At 41.7% G+C, this 22,313-nt stretch overlaps 1 protein-coding gene across 1 annotated transcript in view; it reads right to left on the minus strand.

The window, feature by feature from the left end:
- Positions 1–22,313, minus strand: part of LOC104984187 (pecanex-like protein 2) — a gene marked incomplete at its 3' end in the record, with an annotated part of 136,663 nt that overhangs the window by 63,047 nt on the left and 51,303 nt on the right. Inside the window, exons 11-12 of the mRNA XM_010833832.1 lie at positions 8,461–8,596; positions 3,270–3,415 (exon numbers count right to left, since the gene is read on the minus strand). Coding sequence (XP_010832134.1) covers positions 3,270–3,415; positions 8,461–8,596 — 282 coding nt within the window. The remainder of the gene's footprint in view (positions 1–3,269; positions 3,416–8,460; positions 8,597–22,313) is intronic.

Consider the following 22,313-nt stretch of genomic DNA (forward strand, 5'->3'; position numbering starts at 1 on the left):
CCCAGGCCACACTGGGGTGGTGGCTTCTCACACCTGAGCATCTGTGTTTTCACAAAGCTCCCAGGCGGTTCTGTGTGCTGAGTGCTGCTCCACAGTCCTTGTGCGGGGCTGCTCTCTCCACACAAAGGTCCCAGGCTGCTCGGGTTTTCTAGGTCAGTGTTCTGGGTTTTCCTGCCTCCTTCCTCACTGTCAGCTGGGAGTCATGGCGTCCCTTCCTCCCCTCTTCATTGACTTCCAACTAGAAAACCAGATCACCAAGCTTGCGGGTGGACGACTGAAAGTAGGATTAGATGGGCTCTGGAGAAAGGGTGATCTCTCCTTTCTAAGGGCCTAAGTTTCAGTGTCTGCATTTGACAGCATCTACTTTGGCCAGAAAGGAACCTGGTGGGCTACAGTCCACAGGGTCACAGAGAGTCGGACATGGCTAAAGTGACTTAGCACACACTCAGCACACACACTTTGGCTACAATCATTTATTTCATTTAAAAATTTTTTCTTCTTTCTGGGTTCTGGGCCACATTCCAAGTAATAACATGAGCAAGTGCTCAGTCACGTCGGACTCTGCGACCCCACGGACTGTAGCCCGCCAGGCTCCTCTGTCCTTGGGATTCTCCAGGTAAGAATACTGGAGTGGGTTGCCATTTTCTTCTCCAGGGAATCTTCCCAACAACTAATATTTAAAGAACTCTTTCTATCATTAATTTGGTTTGATCCTCACATCCTCCCTGTGATATGGTTTGTTGGGGTTTTTCCATAACATCTTACTGACTTTTTGGCCAACCCAATAGATTACCCCCATTTAACAGGAGACTGAGGGCAGTGGTAAAGAACCCACCTACCAATGCACAGGTTCCATCCTCCTGGGTCAGAAGGGAATGGCAACCCACTCCAATATTCCTGGTGGAGAATCCCATGGACAGAGGAGCCTGGCGGGCTACAGTCCATGGAGTCACAAAGAGTCGGACATGACTTAGCACGTAACTTGCAAGAGAGGTGATTAAAATGATTTAATACTATAACCTTCACAAGATGATAATCATCTTTCTCATCATCTTTTTTTAGATCTTCACTGGATTTTCAGCTAATTTTCATCAGTGAGTGGATTTTAAAATAACAAACCCAGAAATCCATAGAAATATTTGTATTTAATATGAAGGGTTAAGGCAAGTTAGTTCAACTTCTGTTAATTTCTTTTTAAATGAATATTTCAAAAACACTTCTCACCTAACATACTGTATTATCTTGAATTATTTTAGTCAAGTATGAAATCTTCGTCTTAAGTGTGTGCCCCTGGGGTAACATAGTGTTGTTAGAAAAACCATTATAACTCCCTTCCCTGACTTGTGGGTCCTGAAATTTACTGTTGTAATTTTGCATGACTATAGTTTTTCAGTATGTGATCACACCATTTAAGACATTATGATAACAAGTAGTCACTGGGGGACCCACAACAGCCAGGCAGGCAACCAGCCTTCCCACTACCCCACTGACTTACATTTAACTGTGAAACGCCTGTGTTTTCTGATGACACCATTAGTAATAGCATCCGAATCTCCAAACCCACAACCTGTGAATATCACAATTCATTGTTGTTGTTGTTTGGTTGTTAAGTCATATCCGACTCTCTTGTGACCCCATGGACTGTAGCCCACCAGGCTCCTCTGTTCATGGGATTTCCCAGGCAAGACTACTGGAGTTGGGTTGCCATTTCCTTCTTGAGGGGATCTTCCCAACCCAGGGATCAAAACCACATCTCCTGTATGAGCAGATGGGTTCTTAATGACTGAGCCACCAAGGAAGCCCCCACAATTTATCTGCTCATATACTGATGTACATCCTGGTTCCTTTTAGTTTCTAATGATTATAAATACAGATATTAAAAACATTCATACGCAGTATTTATGTGGATGTTTTCAAATCAGGTAGGTAGATACCTAGGAGTACAAATGATGAACTATATGGTAAAACTGTTTTCTTTAGAAAACTGCCATCCTGTCTTTCAAATTAGCTGTACCATTCTGTTCTTCCACCAGCAATGAAAAAAGGGGTTTTTTGTCCCACATTCTTTCCAGCATTTGCTATTGTCAGTTTTGTTTGATTAAACATTCTTATAGTGCATAGTGATATCTCATCATTGCTTAAATTTGCAAATCTCTAGTGATATAAAATGATAGGCCTATTTTTATGAACTTGTTTGCCATTTGGATGTCTTCTTAGATGAGGGTTCTCTTCAGATCTTTAGCCCATATTTTAAAATTAGGTTGTTTTCTTATTATGGAGCTTTAAGTAGTCTTTGTATATCTTGGATATATATCTGATGTGTGCTTTGTAAATTTTTAATTTTTTTAAGTCTTTATTGAATCTGTCACAAGACTGCTTCTGTGTTTTTGTTGTTGTTGTTGTATGTTTTTGTTTTTTGGCCACAAGATATATAGGATCTTAGCTCCCCAACCAGGGATCACTCCTACACCCCCCACATTGCAAGATGAAGTCGTAACCACCGGACCACCAGGGAAGTCTCATAAACAATTTTTTCTGTCAATGACTTGTCTTTTCATTCTTTTATACTGTCTTTTTGCAGAGTAAAGGTTTAAATTTTAATAAAAACATTATTTAAAAAAGATCACAATCTGGTCTTCTGTATATCCCAAGGGGAATGGAAATGGGAAGTCCCTTCTTTGGTCCCCAACTCCATCATGCCTTACTCAACCTGACCCCTGCCACCCACATCCACTTCCCCACTCAGTACCCTCAGCTCCAACCCCACAGCACTGCATCTTGAGAAACAGTGGTGAGAAAGAGTAATAGGGTTTAAAGGAAAGACTAGCATCCAAAGTATAGGATAGAATATTTAGAACCCAAGTCCTGAAAGGAAAGGGCGAGACATCACTCCTTCCCCCTCCATGACCCTCCTCCCCTCCCCACGCCACATCCACACACCCAAGCTCTGCCCTCAACATGGCAGCTGCAGGCTCTCCTACAAAAACTGGCAAAAGATGAGCAGACCAAGGCATATTGTCCCCAGACCTTAAGACTAAACCATGCTACCAAATTCTCCTAGCTCCCATTTGAACCGCTCAATGACAATTTCTTCATTTGTCGGGATCTCACTGCTTTAACTCTGGGTTTGCAGGACAAAAAGTGGACACCTTGGAAAAGCCCCAGAGAATTTCAGCCTGAGGCCAAACTGCTTATTATCAGCAAGCCAGCGCACACGCCACGCCCCACTTGTGTCTTTCCCCAGCACATGTGCATGCCTGGAGGCTTACCGATCAAGTAATGCCAGCAAGGTAAGGCGATCATACCAGACTTTAATCCACTTGCCGGGGAAAATGATAAACTTGTAAAACTGCTCTCGGTTAAACTTTCCTTGTGTGGAAGAACAGGATGAATCTTCCAGATCCTGACTCAGATGCTTTTAGATAAGGAAAGAAAAAACAGAGAGAGGGTTTCACGTAGACGTGTTATTGTCAGGAAAATAAGCCTCCTGATTTAAAAGTACCAAAAGCAGATGTTTAAATTCTGAAATGGAAACCAACAGAGTCCATAAAAAAAACGGGCACCCTAACAAAAGGACAATGATCAACAGAAAAGGTCTTTTTTTCCCAGCTTTATTTTTTGTACTATTATTGATTTACAATGTTATGTGAGTTTCAGTTATACAGCAAAGTGGTTTAGTTATACATATACACATATTCATTCTTTTCTGTATTCTTTTCCCTTATAGGTTATCACAAAATACCAAGTATAGTTCTCTATGCTCTACAGTAGATCCTTGTTGCAGAAAAGGTCTTTTTTACCAATACATTTCAATTTCATTATAAGGTGACATTAAAATTATGCTACTCATATCAAAATACTACTGTTAGGCCAGGAAACTGCCATGAAAGTAATTATTATGAAAGATCAGAATTCAACATAAGGCCTTAAATGACATAATTTTTGAAAGGTATGTTATTTAATGTAATGCTGAGATAAATATTTAAATTTTTTTTAAGTAAAAAGATTTTCATCCACAGTACATAGGTCTTCAGTGAAGCCCAATATAAGACCTGAAATATTTATCAGAAAAAAAAGTTAAACCAATAAAACAGAAACAGGTGGAGGAATTTAATCTCAGATTTAAAACATTTTCACACCAAATTCATCTCTGATTGGATCTAATCTAGTGGAAAGGAATTCAATTTTGAAAAAAATTAGTCTCTGTTCATTTGCTGAACAAATACTTAATGATCCCCAGCCCGCTGCAGACCTTCTATTTCTAATCTGTGGGGTTGCTTTTTTTTGTAACTGTGGTTAAAAAAAATACATAATATAAAATTTATATCTTAACCATTTTGTATGTATGCATTTCAGTAGCAATAATATTCATATTATTATTCATGTTTTCATCTTGCAAAACTGAAACCCTGTCCACATTGAACACTAACTCCCCACACTCCTCTACTTTCTGTCTCCAGGAATTTGACCCCTCTGGGTACCTCCTATTAGTGGAATTAAAGAGTATCGTTCCTTTGTGACTGGCTTATTTCATTTATCATAATGATCTCAAGTTCTATCATGTTTCAGGTGTCAAAAAATTTTTTTAAGGCTGAATAAAGTTTCATTTTATGGATAGACCACATTTTGTTTATTCATTCATCTGTCGACAGATGCTTGGGTTGCATCCACCTCTTGTGGAATATTCAGTATTCACAATCATAAATAACGCTGTTGTGAACATGCACACGCAAGTATCTGTTGGATTCCCTGCATTAGGCTCTTTGAATATACACCAAAAAGTGGAATTGGTGGATTATGCTAGCTTGCATTTTTATTTGTTTGCTTTCGTCCTATATTTTTCCAAAAAGGATTTTCAGTAGGCTCTAATTTCCTGTAGGCTAAGCTGAAGTTCCAATACTTTGGCCACCTTATGCGAACAGCCGACTCATTGGGAAAGACCCTGATACTGTGAAACATTGAAAGCAGAAGGAGAAGAGGACAACAGAGGATGAGATGGTTGGATGGCGTCACTGATTCAATGGACATGAACTTGGGCAAACTCCAGGAGATGGTGAGTGACAGAGAAGCCTGGCGTGCTGCAGTCCACGGGGTCACAAAGAGTCGGATACAACTTGGTGACTGAACAACCACATAAGACACAGAAGACTGAGAAGAAGGACCAAGATAAGTAAAGGGAGGAGGAGGACAGCATGGAAGAGCAGCCATGGAGGTAAAGCTACCTTTCAGTGGTCTCGTTCACTCCTCTCAGACTTACAAAGAAGAAGCTCATACTTGGGCGGCCTGCATAATTTTTCCTTAATTCACTGAAAGTCGCTGATGTCAAAACACCCAGCATGCATAAGGGCAACACATCTGCTTCACTGGAGACCATGTGGAACCCTCCTAGGAGGCTGACTTCCCCATCTCTCTGTTCCCAGATGCTAATCTCCTGACAGCTATGGAGCATAGAGTTATTCAGACCATAAAATATTAACACAAAGAGCATTTCAAGGGAAAGTTGATCCACTGTGAAGGTAATATGCAGGTTGACAATATATAGGATGGATTGGGCAATATTATTAGAGGTAAGTTGAGATTATAAGTGCTGCCTGTGTCTGGAATTTGACTCCAACAGAAAAGAGAGCCTCGAAGAAACTTCCTGCTGTCCTGTCAGCAAGAACAGCATCTTCTTTTAATGACAATGAACTTATGAAAGTCAAAGTGTTACGTGTTCAGTCGTGTCTGACTCCTTGCGACCCCACGGACTGCAGTGTGCCAGCTCCTCTGTCCCTGGAACTCTCCAGGCAAGAACACTGGAGTGGGTTGCCATTCCCTTCTCCAGGGGATCTTCCCGACCCAGGGATTGAACCCAGGTCTCCCACATTGCAAGCAGATTCTTTCCTGTCTAAGCCACCAGGGAAGCCCAGTGAATTTGTAACTTAGAGTAAATCTTCCTCTCAAAAGAAATCCCTTCTCTTCATGCTCCATGAACTAGGAGTGCAAGTAAGAAATAAAACACGTGTACCAGCTGAGTAGGGTCTACCATTCCGTGATGTGGGAATTCAGCATGACGTATAAACACGTCAAGGAGAAGCAACAGTGAAGATGACAACATTCTTTTGAAGCGTAAGAAAATGCTCTCTTTTAGATAGTAGCTTTAGGGAAGGTCACTATAAAAAATCACGTGAAGACTATGTCTACATCTTTTGCAAAACTTATTAAATATTCTGGCATATTGTGCTATTTATTGCTGCTTAAATGAAAATCATCTCAAAGGAAAAATGATTTGACTTCGGTGTTAGTTTGCTAGGGCTAACACAATGAAGCACCACAAACGGGGTGTCTTAGACAATAGAACTACATTTCCCCCACGCTACCTGAAAAAGGCAAGAGTTCCATAAAACTAATAAGACTTTCGATGATAGTAATAATTAATACTGATTATTAAAGGCATAATTTTGCCATACATCCTCATTAATCTTCAAAACCTCATAATAACTCTTCCGCAGATGCAAACTACCACATATAGGATGGATGGGCAACAAGGCCCTACTGCACAGGGAAATATATTCAATATCCTGTGATAAACCATAATGGAAAAGAGTATGAAAAAGAATACATATAACTGAATCACTTTGCTGTACAGCAGAAATTAACATGACGTTGTAAATCAACTATACGTCAACAAAAAACTTTAAATGAAAATAAAAAAATAGTCTCTTCAAGAGTTCCATAACTAATGAGCATTTTGATGATATTAATAATGGCCCCTGAAGACAGCCTCTTCAATAAGTGGTGCTGGTAAAATTGGACTGCTATGTGCAAAATAATGAAATCAGAACACTACCTAATACCACACACAAAGATAAACTCAAAATGGATTACAGATCTAAGTGTAAGACCAGAAATTATAAAATTCTTAGAGGAAAACATAAGCAGAACACTCGATGACACAAATCAAAGCAAGGTCTTCTATGACCCACCTCCTAGAGTAATGGAAATAAAAACAGAAATAAACAAGTGGGACCTAATCAAACTTAAAATCTTTTGCACAGCAAAGGAAACTACAAACAAGATGAAAAGACAACCCTCAGAATGGGAAAAAATAATAGCAAAGGAAACAACTGACAAAGATTCATTTCCAAAATACACAAGCAGCTCATGCAATTCAGTACCAGAAAAGCAAACAATCCAGTCAAAAAGTGGGAAAGCGACCTGAAGAGACATTTCTCCAAAGAAGACATACAGATGACTAACAAACACATGAAAAGATGCTCAATATAACTCATTTTTAGAGAAATGCATTAGAGAAAAGAAGGATAGGGAAGCACTGCAGTCCATGGGGTTGCAAAGAGTAGGACACGACTGAGTGACTGAACAACAATAACTGTACTTTTCAAGGTACTACACTGTAAGATTAAAAATGTTACCCTTATTATTGTACTTATTTGTTTTTTATGTATTATTTGTGTGGAAAGTATTACAAACTTATTGTAGTACAGTACTGTATAGCCAATTGTGTGAGTTGGGTACCTGGGCTAACCGTTGCACTGATGAACAAATTGGACTGAACAAACATACTCTCAGAACAGAACACATTTGTATATACGGGACTTACTGTATTTCTTTTTGTAGGCGAGATTCTCTAGAAGAAATCAAAACATGGTCAGGAAGAAGGTAAGCAGAGCAGTAAAGAAATGTTACACAAACTCGACAGTATCCCATGTATAGCCCTCTTCTTTCAATCTGCACCTACCGAATCTACCTTCCTTCAAGATCTAGCCCAAGTGTCCTTTCTTCTAAGGAGCCTTCTGCATAGCCATTCTCCAAAACACCCTGAGAGAACGTGTAGCTCTAAGTTCATGACTGGTTGTATGTCTTTCCTCCCGTGTTCTTTTTGAATTATTTGCTCTGTGTCTTACAGAATGTCATTAAAAGTGAAGTAATAAGTGAATGAACATCACTAAGTTAATCTCTCGGTAAAATAATGGAAAGCTGCATCTTTTTAGTGCTTGATGATCATGTCATTGGTTCCATGAATAAAGTCTCTCTTCAAGCCAAGATTCTCTTTTAAAATTTATGCATGCCTAGATTATAAGGCTATAATAAATTAATAAATATCTAGATACTTTCCAAACCCTGCAGCGAGAAAAAGCCATTCCAATCAACTGAGGTTTTGTGGAATTTGTGCAACTCGGCAACAAAAGATCAATGTAAATCAATTTCTAATACACTGGAAGAACAATCAAGACTAATAACCCATTAGCATCAATGAAAAGGTATTATCTAAATGGTATGTTATCTAAGTGGTCTCTTTTCACATTCATCCAGTAGACTATGATGAAGTGATGTAACCACAACCCTCTGACGTAAAATTCAGGACAAGACTGGACTAATTCTGTTAGGGAAACCAACCTGGAAACAGGTTTCAGGACCCCTGCTTCTGGAACATTCACAATCGGTGATGCTGGGACTTACCCGTGGGGTTTCTGACTGGGTCCTCCGAGCCACCATCAGTAACAGCTGTTGTTGAAGAGCACTGACTGCAGGGTCCCCAGAAGAAGGATCTTGACTCTCAGAAGTCGTGGTACTGGAGGAGCTAATCTGCAAGTCTCTGAGGATGGGCAAAACAAATACTTTGATTACCCGGAAGTACTGGAAATCATCTGTTTATTACACCCAAACACAAGGACAGCATGGATCCTTAATGCAGGTTGCAATTAAGTTTTTTCCACCTTGCATGAGTAGTTCCACTTCCATCTCTAAGAATTTTCCACAGTTTGTTGTGATCCACAGAGTCAAAGGCTTTAGTGTAGTTAATGAAGCAGAAGTAGATGTTTGCTGGATTTCCTTGCTTTTCTCTATGATCCAACAAATGTTGGCAATTTGATCTCTGCTTCCTCTGCCTTTTCTCAATCCAGCTTGTACACCAGAAGTTCTTGGTTCATGTACTGTTGAAGCCTAGCTTGAAGGATTCTGAGCCTAACCTTACTAGCATGTGAAATGAGTGCAATTGTACAGTAGTTAGAACATTCTTTGGCATTGCCCTTCTTTGGGATTGGAATGAAAACTGAGCTTTTCCAGTCCTGTGGCCACTGGTGGGAAAGACTGAAGGCAAAAGGAGAAGAGGGCAGCAGAAGATGAGATGGTTAGATAGCATCACCAACTCAATGGACTTGAATTTGAGCAAACTCAGTGAAGAACAGGGAAGCTTGGCATGTTACAGTCCATGGAGTTACAAAGAGTTTGACACAACTTAGTGACCAAACAATAACAATGAGTGTTCTAAGTTGACAATTGCACGTGCCATGCTACCTTCAGCAAGGAGGGCAGTCATCTTGCACACATTCAAATAACTCAGGTTGTCCAGAGATATACGGTGCCATGGGCTAAGCAGGTGGACACTTGGTGTTCTAGAGACAATGATCTCAATTTTCTATACATTTGGTGGAAGGGGAGGTGGTAGCAACAGTCTCTAGCTTCCTATTTGGCACAAACAATAAACAGTGAGCCGGATCATTCCCAAGACACTGATCAGGAAGAAACAGTGATGATCTAACACCTCTGCTACCTCGTTCACCCCCAACGCTGTCCACACCTCCTCCTCACCCCCACCGCCACCCAAAGCAAAGAGAGTACAGAGTAGAGCAAAGAAATGCCTCAGGTGGTTGTAAAAGAGGACATTAATAAGCTAGCTGTAATCTGTATCGAAAGAACTTTATTGTTGTTAATTGCATATAAACTGTCAGGACTAAAATTAATAGAACTCTTTAAGTAAACTCAAGCTTGGCACTTTCCCTCTGGCTCAGAAAGCAACAAGTAGAATATACTTTTCCATCTGCTTTTCTAGCAGGGCACCCATAACTTTGAGGAGACAATTGGCTGCCTCACCTGCAGCCAACTCTAACAGAATTCCTGCTCGTGGAACTCTAGTTTTATTCAATCATCCAAGACTGTATGCTCCAGAACAGACGAGGTCCCTCCCTGACCCCTGGAGTAAACCCTGGTTACTTCATGCCCATCAGGGGAACTCCATTCACTCTGGCCAGTCCTGGTTTTGGCAGAGGAGTGTAACACTACTCTAAGAGGCCACCATGGAACAAACGGGTGGCGGCCACAGATAAGGATGCTCACAGGCAACTTTCTCTACTTTTTTTTCAGTTTTTTTAGAATTAATTTATTTTTGAAGTATAGTTGATTTACAATGCTGTATTAATTTCAGGTGTACAGCAAAGCAATTCAGTTATATAGGGCTTCCCAGGTGGCTCAGTGGTAAAGAATCTGCCTGCAATGCGTGAGACTCGGGTTCGATCCCTGAGTTGGGAAGATCCTCTGGAGAAGGAAATGGCAACCCACTCCAGTATTCTTATCTGGGAAATCCCATGGACAGAGGAGCCTCAAGAGCTGTAGTCAATAGATTGCAAAAGAGTCAGACATGACTTAGCAACTAAACAACAACAACAAATATGTGTATGTTCTTTTTAGATTCTTTTTCCATTTAGGTTATTAAAAAATATTGAGTAGAAGTCCCTATGCTATACAGTCAGTTCTTGTTGTTTATTTTATACATAGTACTGTGTATATGTTAATCCCAAACTCCTAATTTATCCCCACCACAGTTTTCCCCTTTGGTTATCAGAAGTTTGCTTTCTATGTCTGTGAATCTGTTTCTGTTTCACAAATAAATCCATTCGTACAATTTTTTTAGATGCCACATATACATGATATTATATGATATTTGTCTTTCCCTGTCTGACTTCACTCAGTATGACAATCTCTAGGTCCATCCAGGTTGCTGCAAATGGCATTATTTTGCTCCTTTTTATGCCTGAGTGGTAATGTCTTCTGATTTCTAGTCTCATGTTTCAGTACAAAGTCTCTGACAAGTTTTTAGATCTTTCTTTTTCCCAGCTCCCTACTACTGGATTCATGAACACACAAATACTCTCCAGGAACCGTGTTTAAAATACATCCACTATTCTCACGTGCATGCACACAAAGACACAGATTTCTCTACAGTTTTGAAACATGATTTATGATTGTTTGATGATGCATTCAATAAAGGCCTCCTTGTAAAGAACCACTTAGGAAATATTGTATGTTAACACCGGGGTTTGAGAAATGTGTCACGTGGGATAAGTACATGGATTTTGAAAACATAAAAATCCTATCCTTCTATTATGTGGATGATTGTTCCATAAACAGCCCTTTTGCTTCCTGTCCATATTGGTGGTGTAATGTCTGTCACTAATAGAGAAAAAAGGTTGGATGTATAAAAACAATGTTCGTTCAAACCTTTGCGCTTTGTGTAGAAACCTTTGAGGACTACACTTCTGTCATCTCATAGCTAAATACAGTAGAATTGGAAAGATCTTGTTAATACAAATTCAGAGAAACCCAAAACTCAGCAAATGCCAAAGCTTCACTAAACCCAAAAGATTAATCTGACTTCACTGTAGGTAATGTAGGTGATGCCTATAAACAGCCAGGGGCAGGATGGAGATGTGAGAAAATCTAGACAGTGTATATCGCCCTCTGTTGCCAGCTGAAATAAACTACGAACAGACTATTGTGTAAGGTGTTAACAGTTCCTTCAGAGCAACCTTCCTTCTGCCAGAAAACAAGGTCCAAAAGAAAGTGCTGAATTTGTTGCATATTGCTTAGCATGCTTCTGATGGCAAAATAACAATAGATAACACTATTTTTCTTGTGAAAGCCATTTAAAAATCCTATGTAAAAATCTAGGGTTTGGTTTTCTTTTCAAAATCTTTTGGATGAGTTCTAGAATTAAACAGAACTAGGGTGGTGCCACTGGTGAAGAATCTACCTGCCAACACAGGATATATGCAAGAGCCATGGGTTCAACCCCTGGGTTGGGAAGATCCCTGGGAGGAGGAAACGGCAACCCACTCCAGTATCTTGGCCTAGGAAATCCCATGGACAGAGGAGCCTGGTGACCCTATGGACAAGAGAAGTCCATGGGGTCACAAAGACTCGGACATGACTGAACAACTAAGCATGCACACCCAGGTTTAAATTATGGCTCTCCTATTTACTATCTGTGGCTATAAGTATGTTGTTTTCCTACCTCAAATCCGCCTATAAATAAGACCCTACTGTACAGAACAAGGAACCAGATTCAGTATCCTCTGATAAACCATAATGGAAAAGAATATGAAAAAGAATGTATATGTATGTACAGTTGAAACACTTTGCTGTATGGCAGAAATTAACACATCATTATAAATCAGCTGTAATACAGTAAAATAATTTTTTAAAATCCTCACCTATAAGATAGGGATGATGTCTTCCTCACAGAGATTGTTGTAAGAATTAAAGCAGACTGGGTATGGTGCTTCTCATATATTAGTCGCTTAATAACTATACCTTTAATAACCTTCTTATTTCCTTCTATTGATGTAAGACCTGACTTTGCACATTCTCATATGAAATAGTAAACTGGCCCCTATATTTTTCACACAAATAACATACTAATTCTAGTTGTCTTTATGAGCAGGAATGAGGGAAGAGTGCCTTGCCCTCAACTCCCTCTTAATCTTTTTCTTTGCGTAAAGACAGATTCAAACAGCATATCAAGCTCCTCTTAATTACCCTCTTTTACAGAAGTTTAGTATCCTAGGCGAATCATGATGATATAAAGAGAGATTCTTTTCTAAGCTTTATGACTGGTATGTCCTCACCAGAAAACCCACCTTGTTATGTAAATAAAGGTTTCCTATTTTACTAGGAGATGTGTAACGCTGTTTCCAGGGGTGAAAAGATGTATCTTCTTCATTTGGCATACTTTTCTGGGGTCCAGAAGTTGAAGTGAACCATGGGCATCAGCTTTTCCACTCAAGAACCAATGAGGCTATGATGTCACAAAAATCACTCAGTGGACAGGACTTTTCCTACCAACCCTCCAAGAATTCCCATCCAACCTTCTTTTTCTTGCATCTCTTCTCAGACTATCTGCTGTCTCTTCTCCTGATCTTAGCTATGGGCTGTTTAGATTTAGAATCATCTAAAAAGTTTCTGTCGGGGGGAAGGGATAAATTAGCAGTTTGGGAGTAATACTATATACATAAAATAAATAATCAACAAGGACCTACTGTATAGCACAGGGAAATCTACTCAATATTTTATAATAACCTATATGGGAAAAGAATCTGGAAAAAAATATATATATATAATAACTGAATCACTTTGCTGTACACCTAAAACTAACACACCATTGTAAATCAACTATACTTCAATTTTTTAAAAATCTCCAAAGAAGTCTCTGTTTCACTAACTTAAGGCTAGAGACTTCCCCCATATTAATAAATATAATGTTAAGATGCTAAGCTTCAGGAGATATTTCCGCCTCTACAATAGCAATGGAAATGGAAATATTCCAACCCTGTAGTAATTACACTCTGAACTACAATAGAGCTGTATTTGCACATCTGGTCTTGATTTTCCTGCTCTCTGGTTAATCTTTGGTCAACTAGTTTGGGTCAGAGCTATAACACAGATGTTTGTTGTTGTTGTTATTTAGTCACTAAGTCGTGTTCAACTCTCTTGCAATTCCATGGACTTTGGCCCTCCAAGTTCCTCTGTCCAAGGGATTCTCCAGGCAAGAGTATCAGAGTGGGTTGCCACTTCCTCCTCCAAGGGATCGTGCTGACCCACCCAGGGATCGAACCCACATCTCCTGTGTCTCCTGCATTGGTAGGCTGATTCTTTACCACTGAGCCACCGAGGAAGCCCCATGGCATAGATATACAAATTTAAACTAGATCAAGCTTACACCAACAGCGGAAATAGTGATTAATGGAAAGTACAAAAAGAGAAGCCACAGGGGGAAATAAAGATGAACCAGGGGCCAGAGTGGTGCATTTTCTTATCGACAGAGTTGGGTTTCAAACTCACAGTGACCACATTGTACTATATTGCACTGTCCAGGTTTTCACTCACCCCAGCTTCTGTAAGCAACAAATAACTGAAACACATTTTCCCACTGATGTAGAAAGAAGTCCTTGAAATTCTTCATCTTCCTCACATCTCGAAACTTACAGGCTACCACTCTGAGGGAGAGGGCCTCTCTTTTTCTGCCAGTCCTTCCTTGTTTCATGGGCTTACTTGGGGGCCATGGGAACAAGTCACCCAGAGGGGCAGCCTGGAGATGAAAGCCACAGTCACATGTGCAAGACGTGGGATCTTTAAATAAAGAAGCACTGTTTTGGAAACTCTAACCTGTTATTTAGAATTTGAACAGGGATTCTTGCTTTAAAGCCTGCAAACAACTCTTCTTTTATATGACAGCAAAATTCGTCTTTGCATTTGAGAAGAAGAGCACCAGCCTGGGAGCCGGTCAAGGCCTCCAGCATGGGATGAGACTGCCACCGTGTGGTAGCCAGGGCTGTGATCATGGAGACAGACCCACTGAGTCACATGGCCTCTTCCCCAGGGTTCAGAGAAAGTGCCTGGGAAAACAGAAGTCTTTCTAGGGTCAACCTCACAAACCCTTCATTGTTAGGACTCTGCACCTGCATGAAATTTTCATCTATCTAGTGGTAGGCTGCAGTCCGTGGGGTTGCTAAGAGTCGGACACGACTGAGCAACTTCACTTTCATTTTTCACTTTCATGCATTGGAGAAGGAAATGGCAACCCACTCCAGTGTTCTTGCCCAGAGAATCCCAGGGATGGGGGAGCCTGGTGGGCTGCCGTCAATGGGGTCGCACAGAGTCGGACATAACTGAAGCGACTTAGCAGCAGCAGCAGCAGCAGCAGTGTGTCTAAGAAAACAAAATAAGGACTACAGTGAAAGGATCTGATATTAACAACAGAAAAACAAGAGAGAGAGAGAGGACACAGGAATTGTGGAATAGCGGGAACTTTGCAGAGGCAAACCCCTGGAAGGTCATCTGCTTTTTCCAGATATTTCCACCTCTATTTGACCTTGGAAAAGACCCTGATGCTGGGAAAGATTGAAGGCAGGAGAGAGGGCCGACAAAGGATGAGATGGTTGAATGGCATCACCCACTCAATGGACATACGTTTGAGCAAACTCTGGGAGAAGGGGAAGGACAGGGAAGCCTGGAGCGCTGCAGTCCATGGGGTTGCAAAGAGTTGGGCATGACTTAGCAACTGAACAAATGTGATCAAAGGCACCAAGAACCCCCACGCCAGCAGTTTTCAAAGTAACTCAGTAACACATAACTCTCATGCAGATCAACAGAGTGAAGCAGCTATGTTCGTATCTTGAATATCTATCACTGGAGTTAACATTTTCAACTCATTCCTGAGGGGAACACAAAACTAGGCATATCTAATATTGAGAGAATTTACAACATTTTACATTTTGCCCACCTAATTGACTAATTTGCCCCACATTGCAAACCAGGGATCACTACTTCTGACTAATGTAAAGAAGAGAATCCTAAAGAGGTGTCTTGTTTTGTTTTTTTTTACAACTTTCTGCCTGCTTACCTTCTTTGGGATCCAGGTACTTAAGCACGATGGCTTTGAAAGGTTTTCCTGAGAGTTGATCCTAGTAAGTAAGGGAGGCTTTACTGAGACCAGGGTCAGAGAGGTTAATAATAATAATGTTCAACAAAAAAGTAAGAACTCTGAGAAGACAATAAAGATTAAGTGCACTTCAATCCGTCTTTGGAATGTAGTACCTAATGGGTTTAGAGGTTTAGAGTAGCTTTCAAAAGCAAGCCTAATGTATAAGCATAACAATATCTGTTTCAATATGCACTATTGCATACATGTGAGTCGCTCAGTCATATTCGAGTCTTTGCGACCCCATGGACTGCAGCCCTCCGGGCTTCTCTGTCCATGGGATTCTCCAGGCAAGAATACTGGAGTGGGTTGCCATTTCCTTCTCCAAATATGTAGTACAATGATTCATAAATAAACAGAAGCTCAAAACAAGTGAATCCAGATAAATATAAATAGATGATTACTAATGTAATCTACTCTATGTTTTTTTTAATAGAAACAAGTTGAGATACAAAAATCCCTGATAAAGATCCTATAAACTGATTTGCTCCAGATGAGTTTACCATTCAGTAGACCAAGGCTACTTTATGAGTAATAGATTCTCAAAATGAATGTAAACACTATGTCTTTCCATAAGATTTCACTGGGGAGCAGATGATAGGCATTTTGTGAACACTTTTAAACATTTTGTATGCATTTACATGAGATTGCTTTTGACACTAGAAAAGGTTTTATAATACTAAAGCATGGTTGTACATCATTTACAGAAGAAAGCTGTTCTATGTTGCTTGCAAGAATTCACAGATGAAAGAAAGGTAAATCTTTGCTGAACAAAGAACAGAAACTATCAAGTTTTCATTGCAAGACATACAGAGGAAATAATAAAAGTCCGCTTTGCAGTGAACCCTTTGGACACAAAACACACTTCAACTTTTATGCAGCTTCACCTTCAACTTCCTAGGCAGAGAGACTATTTCAACTTCGATTTTCTAGGCAGATGAGCTCATAGGACGGTCTGAGCTGAATGAGTCTTGTGTCCTGCGTAATAAATTTATCCTCTGAAATTTTTTTTTTACATAGCAATTCTGAATTCTGCTGTTCAAGCCATTGTCCCTTCTTCTAGTTTCTGAGGCAAGCAGGACTACATGAGATAATGTTACCAAAGGTACTGGCTTTCTGGACAGTTATTGTACAACCAAAAAATACCGTTTATATTTCTCTGGCAGTTAATGAGAAATGTATTGGTTCCCACAATGACGGAGGGACCAAGGAGGGAAATTTGTTTCCTCCCCTGGTTTCCTCCAGGAATCCCCAGAGAGACACAGAAGTTACACAGCAAACAATTCCCTATTCATACTTGGGAGTCAGGGATATAAAACTGTCACATGGCAACTAGGCTTAACAATGGTGAAGAGGAATGGCTTTCTGGCCAATAATGAGAATCAGGGGTTTAATGGCCTAGTTGGAGGCGATCCCAGCCACTGAAGTCGCCTTAAAGGGAAAACACTGCTTTTCTAATATCTTCCATGGCTGAAGGGCTTAGAAACAGCCCCAACTCGGAATCCTTCCAAGTTCAAAATCAAACTTTATGTTTACTCTGATAGGAGAACTCTAAATGTAATGGCATTATAAGCCAGGCATAAAATAGTAAAGTACCTTCTCTAAAACTGCCAAAGAGGCCAAAAAGCTGGGACACAACAGGTTGATAGACTACAAGGTACTTAACCGCCTTAAAAATCTCATAAAGTGACTCATAAAAGTGCGAGAGGAAAGACTTTCCTCAGCGTAAAGTCTGGCTCTATTGCTGTGTAGTCATGGTAAAACCACCGCCCTACTGCTTCTGTTTGGAGACCATTTAACGACAGCTTACATGGCCCAGCATCCCCTATGAGAGGTACTGTACTAAGCACTACATATGGTTGCTGTTCAGCTGTGCCTGACTCTTCGTGAGCCCGTGGACTGCCAGCACACCAGGCATACCCTTCACCATCTCCACTATCTTCACTATGTTTGAGTTCGCTCAGACATATGTGCTTTGAATTGGTGATGTCATCCAACTATCATGTCATCTGTCATCCCCTTCTCCTCCTGCCCTCAATCTGTCCCTGCATCAGGGTCTTTTCCAATGAGTCAGCTGTTCACATCAGGTGGCCAAAGTATTGGAGCTTCAGCTATGATATTTAGCTTTTGAAGCCACCCACTGAATTCATTCCTAGTATTATTTCCATTTATGGATTAGAAAGCTGATGCTTAAAATGATCAAGGAAGCTGCTCATTGTCAAACCCAAAGTTACTCTTTGTGCAGGAATGGGAATCTGAGTCAGTCCAAGATGAAAGTTCAAGCTGCAGACACAACCCCTCTGATGTCAGGGAAGTGTGGCTTTCCTTCAGGAAATGTCAGCTTTCCATCACAGTCATCTCTCATATGGACAAAAAAAATCATTTCCATTGAATGGAATATAATGCTAGAAAATCAAATTTGAGACTCAATCTCAATTTTTACAGAGAAGGGTTAAAAAGAGGCATTTTGCACGTTTTTTCCCCTCCATTTTGCTACTTATGAAAGGAGAAGATAACATTCTGTATTACGTATATACACCACGTGTGTGCTGCTAAGTCTCTCAGTTCAGTTCAGTTCAGTTCAGTCGCTCAGCCATGCCCAACTCTTTGCGACCCCATGAATCGCAGCACGCCAGGCCTCCCTGTCCATCACCAACTCCCGAAGTTCACTCAGACTCACGTCCATCGAGTCAGTGATGCCATCCAGCCATCTCATCCTCTGTCGTTCCCTTCTCCTCCCGCTCCCAATCCCTCCCAGCATCAGAGTCTTTTCCAATGAGTCAACTCTTCGCATGAGGTGGCCAAAGTATTAGAGTTTCAGCTTCAGCATCATTCCTTCCAAAGAAATCCCAGGGCTGATCTCCTTCAGAATGGACTGGTTGGATCTCCTTGCAGTCCAAGGGACTCTCAAGAGTCTTCTCCAACACCACAGTTCAAAAGCATCAATTCTTCAGTGCTCAGCCTTCTTCGCAGTCCAACTCTCACATCCATACATGACCACAGGAAAAACCATAGCCTTGACTAGACAGACCTTTGTTGGCAAAGTAATGTCTCTGCTTTTGAATATGCTATCTAGGTTGGTCATAACTTTCCTTCCAAGGAGTAAGTGTCTTTTAATCTCATGGCTGCAGTCACCATCTGCAGTGATTTTGGAGCCCAAAAAAATAAAGTCTGAGTCTCTTTAGTTGTGTCCAACTCTTTGCAACTCCATGGACTGTAACCCAGCAGGCTTCTCTGTCCATGGAATTCTCCAGGCAAGAATACCGGAGTGGGCTATGTGCCCTCCTACAGGGGATCTTCCTGATCCAGGGATCGAACCCGCATTTCCTATGGCTCCTGCACTGCAGGTGGATTTTTTACCACTGAGCTGCCAGGGAAGCCCTCATATATATATACTATTATGTATAAGTTAGTTAACAAGGACCTACTATATAGTGGGTTTGATCCCTGAGTCAAGAAGATCCCCTGGAGGAGTGCATGACAGCCCACTCCAGTATTCTTGTCTGGAGAATCCCATGGACAGAGGAGCCTGGTGGGCTACCATCCATGGGGTCTCAAACACAACTGAGCGACTAACACACACACACACACACACACAGCATAGCACAGGGAACTGTACTCAGTGCTCTGTGATGACCTACATGGGAAGAGAATCCAAAAAAAGGGGGATATATGAATATGTATAGCTGATTCACCTTGCTGTACAGCAAAAACTAACACAAAGCAGTAAAGCAACTATACGTCAATAAAAGTTAAATTTTAAAAAATACGTTGACCAGACAAACTCCTATTGCTTCTGGCTCTTCCCCTCCAACAATCGGGTGAGGGAGTGATCTGTGGATGCTGTTTGAATAATCCACTTTCACTGGGTTGTTTCTCTGCAGAGAGGTCTAATTTCTCCTGCTGCAAGCAGAACCAAACATGACATCCTCCGTGGGATTTCACAGCCCACCTCTCCCCGTCCTGCTCTACCTCTTATCTGCTATCCCTAAATGACCAGTTGGTGTCTGCTATCCAGAACTCTAATTGGGCTACCTTGTCATTTCCAATGATTAATTTGATTCAGTTCACTACTGAGCATCCACCTACAGAGGGCTAAGTGAGGGCTACGGAGGCACCCTTGTATTTTTATTTGTTGTTTAGTCACTAAATTGTGCCCAACTCTCTGCAACTCATGAACTGTAGCCCACCAGGCTCCTTTGTCCGTGGGATTCTCTGGGCGAGAATACTGGAGTGGGTAGCCAGTTCCTTCTCCAGGGGATCTTTCTGACCCAGAAACTGAACCCGTGCTTCCTGCATTTAGCAGACGGATTCTTTACCACTGAGCCACCAGAGAACCCCAGAGGCACCCTAGCCAAGGTGACTTATCCTTAAACAAGAACAGTCTAGAAGAGCTAGGTGTCTCGGGCACCAGGGAGAGTGTGGCAAGCTCCTCTAACAGCAGCATGGAGGGATGGAGTAATTGTCATGGAAGGACTGACACAGGAAAGATGGATATAAGAGGCAGATAGTAATCTGTGCTTGGGAAGAAGAGAACTCCAGAAGGTAGCATTCCAGGCAAAAACAGGCAGAGGCCTGGAAGAGGAAGGGTTGGAGGCCAGCGCCATGGGCCTCCAGGCGTGAAGCAGTGAAGCATGGGCTGTGAAGGGTGCCTGGAGGAGGTGGGGGTCTGTGTAAGATCACCCCAATATCACACGTGTTAGCAAGAGGACTGCCTCACCCAGGTCTCAGAGCACTCACAGGCCTCAGCCAACCATATATGTTATCTGTGGCCTGTGGCAATTCAAAAAAAATATTAAAATCAATAACATTAGACAAAATAGAGGGACGTCCCTGGTGATCCAGTGCTTAAAACTTCACCTTCCAATGCAGGGGGTGTGGGTTCAATTCCTGGTCAATGGCTAAGATCCCACAGGCCTCTCAGACAAAAAATCAGAAACATAAAAAATAAAAGAATACATTATTGAATATTATAACAAATTCAGTAAAGATTTTTTTTTAATGGTCCACATCAAAAAAAAATCTTTTTAAAAAATGGATTTTTATAGATAAATGGGAATTTCTAGCTCCTCTTGGGAATAAATTGGAAAATCTGGCCACCCAGGCTTCCCAAGCTGCCATGAGCACCCTAAATAGCCCTCTAGCAAGTGCATGTGCTCAGTCGTGTCTGACTCTTTGCAACCCCATGGACTGCAGTCCACCAGGCTCCTCCATCCATGGGATTTTCCAGGCAAGAATATGGGACGGGTTGCCATTTCCTCCTCCAGGGGATCTTCCCAACTCAGGGATCAAACCCACATCTCTTGTGTCTCCTGCCTTGGCAGGTGGAGTCCTTACCACTGGTGCCACAGGACCAGTGCCCTCCAGTGGACTCAGCACCCAGTGCCGCTCGCGTTTGATTCTGGGTCCACTTCATCCATTTGCCCCCCTGCCTGGCACCCAGGAATTGGGGCTGCAGCCCCTGCCTGCAGAAGGGTGCTGGGGGAGGGATTTAAGAGTCCCCCGGCCACTTAGTAGCTACTGAGGTTGGGCTTGTTTCTTCGTCAGTCTCAGTTTCCTTTTCTATCTAATGGAGCTAATATCACCTACCTCTACTTTGTCACACGGATGAAAGGGGATAATTTAATACTTAGCACAGTGCTTAGTGCAGAATACATCATTGACAAGCGATGGCTGCTGCCACCACAACTATGACAGGAAAACACTTCCTCCAGGGCCGGGAACTGCCAGGACGCTGCTTCCCACGGAAAGACTCGAGGCCCACTGGAATACAGTGTAAAGTGTGAGTGACTTGGCCCTCCAACCGCTGTCACTGCACTTGACCAGCTAGGTGCTGCTCTGATGTCTTTACCTCTAGCATTAAAGAAAGGAATGACACTCTCCATATATACAGACACACACACAGGTATGTTAATGAAAGGATTGTTGTTGTTCAGTTGCTAAGTCATGTTCAACTCTTTGCGACCCCATGGACTGCAGCACGCACAGGACACCAGAACATAAGGCGCCCAGGTCAGTAAGTGTCCAATATGCTACTGGGGAAGAGCGGAGAGATAGCTCCAGAAAGAATAAAGCAGCTGGGTCAAAGTGGAAATGATGCCCAGTTGTGGATGTGTCTCATGGTGAAAGTAAAGTCTGATGCTATAAAGAACGATATTGCATAGGAACCTGGAATGTTAGGTCCATGAATCAAGGTAAATTGGATGTGGTCAATGCAAAAATTAACACACTCAAACTAAACCAGCTTGGAATTTCCGTGGTGGTCCAGTGGCTAAGACTCTGCTCTCCCAGTGCAGAAAGCCCAGGTTCAAACCTAGTCAGGGAACTAGATCCCAATGCCAAAACTAAAGATCCCATGTGCAGCAAATAAGACCTGCTGCTGCTGCTGCTAAGTCGCTTCAGTCATGTCTGACTCCGTGCGACCTCGTAGATGGCAGCCCACCAGGCTCCTCCAACCTTGGGATTCTCCAGGCAAGAAGCTGGAGTGGGTTGCCATTTCCTTACCCAATGCATGAAAGTGAAAAGTGAAAGTGAAGTCGCTCAGTCGTGTCTGACCCTTCGTGACCCCATGGACTGCAGCCTACCAGGCTCTTCCGTCCATGGGATTTTCCAGGCAAGAGTACTGGAGTGGGGTGCCATTGCCTTCTCCAAATAAGACCTAGTGCAACTAAATAAATACATAAATTCTTTTTGAAAACAACAACAAATTAAACCAGCCTGTTTGCTTTCATCCTAAAGATAGTGAAAGTGTTAGTCAGTCAGTGTGTCTGACTCTCTG

The sequence above is a fragment of the Bison bison genome, unplaced genomic scaffold, assembly GCF_000754665.1.
Source record: "Bison bison bison isolate TAMUID 2011002044 unplaced genomic scaffold, Bison_UMD1.0 scf7180017863937, whole genome shotgun sequence".
NCBI lineage: Eukaryota > Metazoa > Chordata > Mammalia > Artiodactyla > Bovidae > Bison > Bison bison.